The sequence below is a fragment of the Styela clava genome, chromosome 14, assembly GCF_964204865.1.
Source record: "Styela clava chromosome 14, kaStyClav1.hap1.2, whole genome shotgun sequence".
NCBI lineage: Eukaryota > Metazoa > Chordata > Ascidiacea > Stolidobranchia > Styelidae > Styela > Styela clava.
This window is the reverse complement of record NC_135263.1, coordinates 12333348-12341136: the sequence shown is the minus strand read 5'-3', so window position 1 is coordinate 12341136 and position 7789 is coordinate 12333348. Positions and strand designations below refer to the sequence as shown.

General features: G+C 36.0%; 1 protein-coding gene across 1 annotated transcript; it reads left to right on the top strand.

Moving 5' to 3' along the window:
* Nucleotides 1–3959: 3959 nt before the first annotated feature.
* On the top strand, nucleotides 3960–7442 carry LOC120340631 (glutathione peroxidase 3-like). The gene is made up of 5 exons (XM_039408937.2): nucleotides 3960–4178; nucleotides 4458–4607; nucleotides 5360–5563; nucleotides 5916–6040; nucleotides 7062–7442. The coding sequence occupies exons 3-5, from the start codon at nucleotides 5414–5416 to the stop codon at nucleotides 7174–7176; spliced, it is 390 nt and encodes a 129-aa protein (XP_039264871.2). The 5' UTR covers nucleotides 3960–4178; nucleotides 4458–4607; nucleotides 5360–5413; the 3' UTR covers nucleotides 7177–7442.
* Nucleotides 7443–7789: the final 347 nt, after the last annotated feature.

Sequence of the window (7789 nt, the reverse complement as noted above, 5' to 3'; positions counted from 1 at the left end):
CGGATTACCATCCATATCAAGAAATCAGCGGAGCGAGCTTCCACGCAGAAAAAAATAGCATTGGTGACCCATGAAACAAGCTTCAAATTCAGACGGGCGACTTGTGTATTGCGCCATAGAAATGCTAAACTTTACAATCAATGAAAGGTTCAGGGCCCCATTTTAACGATAAAGATCAATTTTTAGTCGATGCTATACCACAGCTAGCACCTCTCTATGCAGTAGTAAAATAAAACGACGCGTACAAAAGCGTTATGGGGTCATGCTATCTTCTGTGGTCGAGCTATTGCAAAAAATAACGAGAATCGGAAATGTGTGTTTTGGTAGATTTCTCGTAGCCTGCTGCTTTATGCCAAATGTTAGAAACTATTATGTATATATGCTTAGTGAAGGCGTGATTGGATTCATATTTCAAAGCGAGATAGCTTGTACGATTGTCTGATTCACTGTTTGATAGTGGAGTTGGATGAAGGGTATGGACTACTAGAGACAAATATACTTATACTTAGAAACAAAAGACAAAATTATTAGCCAAAATATTCTGAAAAATGAACAATGTGAACATATCGGAATAAGTCGACTAAAATAATGTCCTATGAAATTCTGTTTATTTGTGGTCTGGTTTCATTCTCTAACTTCATAACAATAATGGTAATAATTAAAATTCCCAGAAAAAAATCGCACGGATGTTGTACCGTAAATATATATATACTACTACGGCTTAAGGCTACATGTGTTTTGGACCCTAAGTTGGCCTATGAGCCATAAATTGATTGGTGACTTCGACTGGAAATCAAGCAAATAGATTGAGCCTAAGGCAATTGGGTGGTGCGTGTGATTATTTTTGAATAAAAAAAACATGACGCCATAGTAGCTAGCAGTTTTAGCACTATACTTTACGAACGTCAGTGCCGAAAAGTGGTAAACATTTTATGTTGGTCCTATTCAGTTGACTGGGAGTGTTTTGCTGGTAACACTCACAAAAGTTTTACGGGGTCGTGCTTGCTTCTGCGTTTGACATATTGCAAATTAAAAGAACCGGAAACGTATAGACTAGACTGCAGCGTTTCCCAACCTTTTTTGGTCGCGGACTATTTTCTCATCGACGAAAACCTTTGTGGACTCAATGTGCGTTTATTGCAACCGCACTCTGTGTGAAGAAGCAATAAAACCAAACACAACAGAATTTTATTGAATTTCAAAATCGGGAATTCTCTGCAATTACGCGTTCGTTAAAAGAACCGACTTTTTTAGTGTATAATGAATGGATTTACTGTTGCCCAATAATGACAATCCATGACAACGCCGAAAGTTTGAAATGTCTTTCTATTTTATTCAATTGTGTTCATGATAACTCGCGGTTGTGTCGACTTACGACAGGATGAAAGCATTACTTCTTTAAAATGGCATAGCAATCTGCGAACATATCAATTTGAGAATATATCGCGCGATTATATTTAGTTTTGATACATATTTTTCACGATTTTGCAAATTTGTTATCGCCTGCTAACTGCTATAAATTTCCAGAAAGTACAACTTGATTTAGTACTTATTAAAAATATATTTAAAGTATATTAGTAAATCAAAAATACATATTCATCGCCTTGCTTTAATAATAAATTAATTGTGATCTGCGTCGCATTTTAATCTTCGGTTGTGTTGGCGAAATAAATGCAATAACACTCAGAAAATGTCACGATAATCCGTGGACACAAAAATGCGTGGTAAAGTGCCTGATTATACTTTGTTCTAATTCGTAATTTTGTGAATTCGACAAATGTGAGCTGTTCGTACAACACTTACGGCGCTCCAGTACTGTACGTACTAATGTGGAGGCAATAAAGCAAAGAATCCTAAGGGGAAATGCCCTGGTACGTATGCTACGGTAGCACCCGAAATTTTGCGATTTTCATTGTCTGAAAAAGCGTTTTTAATCGGTCGCGGATCATCATAAAACAAAATTATGGTGTTCTCCGTATTATTTTTAGTATAAATATTGCAGCTTTTCAATTTAGAAAATTTGGGTTGCCACCATTGACACCTTTAAAAATTTATTCCCCGTTGTTCTAACTCGCGAGAAACACCACCGTGGTATCTGACGACGCGTGTGCCGTCTCGTCTTTTCGTTGGAAATCCGCAAGTTGTGAAATCCAATCGTTTGATTAATCGACGCACCTGTTACCAAATTTTCGAATAGTAAATTGGTATTCTAATAGTTGAATATTCGAATTTATGCCCATCCCTACTCAGTAGCCAGTAATTATTGAATCGATTAATGTTATGTGAATAAACTTGCTTTGTTTTATATAAATTCTAACGTAAATCGTGATCGCAAAAACGTTTGCGGCCTGCAGTGAATTTCTGGCTCGTTGCGGACTCATTCAAACGCTCCGCGGACTCATTTGAGACCGCGGACTCGGGTTGGGAAACACTGGACTAGAGACAAAAGACATTCCCTGTGTATCAAACGTATTATAAACCCGGTTTTCACCTTCGAGATTTGCACTGAGTTCGCTAATATTGTTGATCTCCGTATTGGGAAAGAGTTGAAATGTATCACATTTGCTATGTAGTTTTTAAAAAGTCGCCACATCGCGTAACAAGCCAGAAGTTTTGATTATTTTTCACAAACAATAATCACGGTGTTGCAAGATAAATGGGAGTATTTATTTGTATAAAAACAATAACAAGTGCGATAAATTAAATTCTCTGAATAAAGCATTACTAACAGTACAGGGTGATTGAACGAAATTTTTTTTTTCAACATTGTAAATATATATGCCCATCACAAAGCAAGCTTTGACTGTTTTAAATTTCCGAATACCGGAGTGTACTCGTTTGACATCGTCATTGGCAAATTAACCCAAAATTCTGAAAAATGAACAATGTGAACATATCCGAATAAGTCGACTAAAATAATATCCTATAAAATTCTGTTTATTTGTGGTCTGGTTTCATTCTCTAACTTCATAACAATAATAGTAATAATTAAAATTATCAGTAAAAACGCACGGGTTTTGAGCGGCTTATGGCCACATGCCTTTTCGGCCTTAGGTATAGGCTATAGGTTGACTGGTGATTATGACTGAAAATCAGGAAAATAGTTTCAGGCCATTAGGTTGGGGAGGCGTGTGATTATTATTGAACAAAATTATGACGCCATAATAGCAGTTTTAACACTATATCGGGCTTTAGGAACGTTAGTGCGAACAAGAGATCTATGCTCAAATATATGGGCACGTTACGCTGAAATTCACTGTGGTACGGTAACTTGCTAGCAGGCTTAACCACGGAAACGGAACCTGTTCGCTGATCACGGAAATATTTGAAATTAATAAAAGTAATAGCCATCTAGAAAAAAATTCCATCTTTAACTATTGAAAATTTCAAAGCAATTGGTCCAGTAATCAAAGAGAAAGCGACTTTTTAAAATCGTGTCAAAAAAACAAGAAAAATGAGAACAACAACAACAACAACATAATATTGAACGATCGTTATGTCCACTAACGTGTCCAATAAGTCGTAAACATTTTAGTTGGCTGATAGCCGATTGCTTATAACATTTACGTAAGCAATTTGATAAAGCAGAATAGCATCTCTTCGTAATAAACATGTGTTACATGTAAGCATTTCATTGTATAAAACACTTAACCAGTAGATTAAAATCAGTTGTCACTCTCTCGCCTACGGCTAACGCTTCGGCCTCAAGTAATTATTATTTAAGTATTGAGATATATATTCAGCATTCACGACGGCGCGCTAAATTCATACTCAACAAAGGGAAATGCATTGTTAGCGAAACGTGAGCGTTCATTCCAACAGTATTAAAACCCATAATACGCAATGAGCATCCATATTGTCAACAGCGTGCCAAGTCTTTCCTGTCTGTGCCACATTTATGCAATTGAGGAAGTATTGGTTTGCGAACAAAATGAAGCGCAGAGTCTGTTAATTCAGTTCAGTAGACAGATAAAGATGAAATTTGTAGCTGTCGTCTCCAAACTGCTTCCAACGAACAGAAAGTAATTGAATTTGTGTTGTATTTATTAATAATTACAGATATTGAGTGGCAGTATATTGAGAAAGCCATGACGCGCAGCACGATGCTGTCGCTGCTGTTCGGGTTTGTCAGTCTCGGGTACGCAATGGAGATGTCTAAGTGCGCCGATTCGCAAAGTGTGAGTTCATTTATTTTATATGTTTTACCTAGACCACGGAATTCACTTAATGTTTAACGTTTTAACGGAGGTACTTTTGAACGAGTGGTAATGCGATTTGAATGATATCATAACTGAATAATAAAACCAATGCCGTAATGTAGGAACAACCTAAATGAAAGCAATCATTTCTGAACTTCGTTATTGAAAACGAGCTGCACATATATCGTTTTGGTATTATTATTTTAGTAGCACTATTAATTCACCAATTAAAATTTTCGCAATTCATTTGATATCTAGGAGACGATATATGATTTCAATGTGAAGGAATTGGATGGGACAGTATATTCTTTACGTCATCTTTTGGGCAATGTGGTGTTGATAACTAACACCGCATGCTTCTGAGGATTGACATGGACCCAACTTAGGGGTCAGAATGCACTTTTGGAAGTAAGAAGATTATTTTTTTTTCTCTAATTACTTTACCAGTATTTCCCATCTTTAAAATTTGTTTATGTTTAAATCAAAATTGAAGAACAAACTCCTTTGTTAATCTTCAACTCTATTCAATTCATTTAACTTTTTTTTTAAACTATTTACGACTTAATGGATCGAGTACATTTTCGAACACGAAAGCGGGAAATGTATCGCCGAATAGGCGTCAGGCAATAAGTGCGTTAATTGTTTGGCTTTCATATTTTTGTTTTGTGTTGATAATATTTTGATGTCATTTTTTGAGCATTGGGAAATCGTTGGTGACTATTTGGAGATATTGTCGCTCGTTTTTCAAACTTAAATAAGGATCGTTTTTATTACATAGCCGCCTTTGTTCATGTTTTGTTGAGTTAAAAAAAGTTGAAGATTTTGTTCACATTGACCAATCCGCCTGTACGTTCACACATTTGAATATTACTTGTTCTCTTGTTAATATCTGTAGCGTCCTTATTTCTTGATTGCGGAAAAACATATGGGAGCAAATGTATTACTTATTTTAAAATGATACAAAAATAACTTAACCAATGAACCGGATATTTGAATTCCTGCCTTTCCATGTGAGTAACAATTGAATTTTCGGACACTTCAGACATTTAATGACAGTAAATGAAAAAAGCTCGAATCAACCATAAAATCATACCAAGAAAATATCCCCACCACCAGGTCTTACCTACCAGTCATGGCCCTTAACAATAATTCTGTTTCAGAAATTTAACGGCAGAAATGTCATCACCGTTGGATTCCCCTGTAATCAATTTGGTATGCAAGAACCAGGACGTCCTGATGAATTACTCAATTGTTATAAATACGTGAGACCTGGAAATGGCTGGACTCCTAACTCCCAGTTTAAAATTATGGATAAAATCGATGTCAATGGAGATAAAGAACACCCACTGTTCACCTTTTTGAAGGTTAGTTGCACTTTTACTCTTGTATCTTTCTTGAGACTAGTGTCCAGAAATAGGTGTTTGAAGATAGCACCAATCTCTTGTCGTGAGAAGATATTGTTTACAGCGGAATCCGAATATTTCAATAATTATCCCCAACTGGATAATTACTAATTTTCTTATTTTGGGCATTGGCGGGGCGTTGTACAAAGATCCAAAATACTTTATAATACCACAATATTGTCAATAGCTACGCTGTGGGCTATCTACAAACTTTTTTACATGTTGCGTGGTGTATCAACATTCGCATATGAAATAACATTAAGATATATTGATTGTTATCTGCATATGCCATATGAATTCGTTTCTTTTTTAGGATACATGTCCACCTGTCAAGAGTAGAATTGGTTCGAAAGATGGTATATTCTGGACTCCAATTATAATTGGCGACATTACCTGGAATTTCGGAAAATTTCTAATTGATAAAACCGGAAAACCAAGGTATGTGTATATAAAACAAAAATAATATAATCAGAGCACAGCATATTGGTAATTAGTATCACCTCTAGATATTTACGGGTGTACACTATTCAAACCCAAAACAATTTTCGTATAGAATTCGAAGTATTTTGATTAATTTAACAAAGTTAGCCATCCCTGGGTGGCTGGCAGCCTACAAAATGGCAATTTAGTAATGATCTCAATAAAATTGCTTTTTTTAAACTTGAACCAGACGCACGTTCAGACTTACAATTCTCAATTAAACTCAATGTAAAGAATTATTGAAAATTTTCTAGAATTATCGTGATGTTCTTTCTAAAAAATTAAGTCGACTATACGCAATGCTAAGCCATGTCATGCATCATCACCAGTTTTGCGGTTTGCATTATATCGCTTATTTGCATAGGGAATAGCATCTGTTCTCGAGACGACCACAAAATACATTGATGTTTTTGACTCCAGTGCATCTAACACTCTGAGCTTTGTTAAGAATATGTTAGGGCAAAATGTTCTATCTCAGGGTGGTCCAAGGTTGTCGGCTCCGCGGGCCACAAAATTATTTTTGCATTGTTCGCGGGCCACAATAGTGCCAAGAATTGGTAAACAGTGCAATACAAAACAAACACTTTTATTGTGCAATCACATAGTTATCAGGCATAGCCATTCGATTTTTAGTTTTCTATGATGCGTATATTGTTAGCATATATTCCCGACCAAAAAGTTAGAAAGCCAGATAACAATATAGACTGCCAAGTACATCATTCAACTTTGCTAGTTTCCCCAGCTAGCCATTAAACTATTTAATGACATTAGTGATGACAATATGTCAAAAGATTTTTCTGATTAATTTTATGACGAAACAACACGAAATGCGATTTTTTGGTTACTCTCCGAAAGTGACGCGGGCCACATATAATGAAGCGGCGGGCCACGTGTGGCCCGCGGGCAGGGTTTGGACCACCCTGTTCTATCTATTTCATATTTTGCTTCATCTGACATTCGGCTTTTTCACATTTTACAGATATCGATTTGCTCCAGGAGTCTCTCCTATTTCCATAGAAAGTTACATCAACGAACTTCTTGCCGAAGACACGCCTACAGGAATCGTTCCTTCCTTGCTTTACAATACCGTATAAATATCTGTATCATGAAATACAAGGGGTCGGTGATTGACATATTATTTTCAAAGATATTTTTAAATTTCCCATGTGAATAGGCTTAATATCGAAACTTTTTAGGTTTCTCATCATTATGACGATTCTTGCTGAAAGTGTGATACACTGGCTGGATTCTGACAACAATGAAAAGTTGCGTTCTTGTGCATTCGAACGTAATATACATTGTGATGCTAAACGTAATTATACGATATGCTTGTTTAAATAAAATGTTACTAGAAGGTGAAGATACATTCTGTTTTTTTCTATCATATTGATACATCAACAAGTCGCAGTGATTAGGTTGTCTTTAAAATAATTTCAGCATGAAGAACTGATTAGGTAAAGAAAACTCACTAAAAAGCAGAGCTGGGAAGTCGGAGAAAATATTCATTCGATTTCAAATCAAATATCAAACAACTGACTTCGATTCCAGAGTGATAGAAAAATCGACGTTGGCTTCCAATTCTGAACAAAATCACAACGACCAATGCGTACTTATGGCCTATACAAGCTTCCTATATAACTCCATTGCCAATCCTGTAATGGTTCTTGAGTTCCCGCCAGAAATATTGACTCCGATTAGCATTATTAG

Excerpts from the sequence above, each read along its gene's own strand:
- LOC120340631 (XM_039408937.2), top strand. The coding sequence starts at position 5,414 with ATGCAAGAACCAGGACGTCCTGATGAATTACTCAATTGTTATAAATAC. Across the intron at positions 5,564-5,915 it reads CACTGTTCACCTTTTTGAAG|GATACATGTCCACCTGTCAA; the intron begins GTTAGTTGCACT and ends TTTCTTTTTTAG. Across the intron at positions 6,041-7,061 it reads GATAAAACCGGAAAACCAAG|ATATCGATTTGCTCCAGGAG; the intron begins GTATGTGTATAT and ends CACATTTTACAG.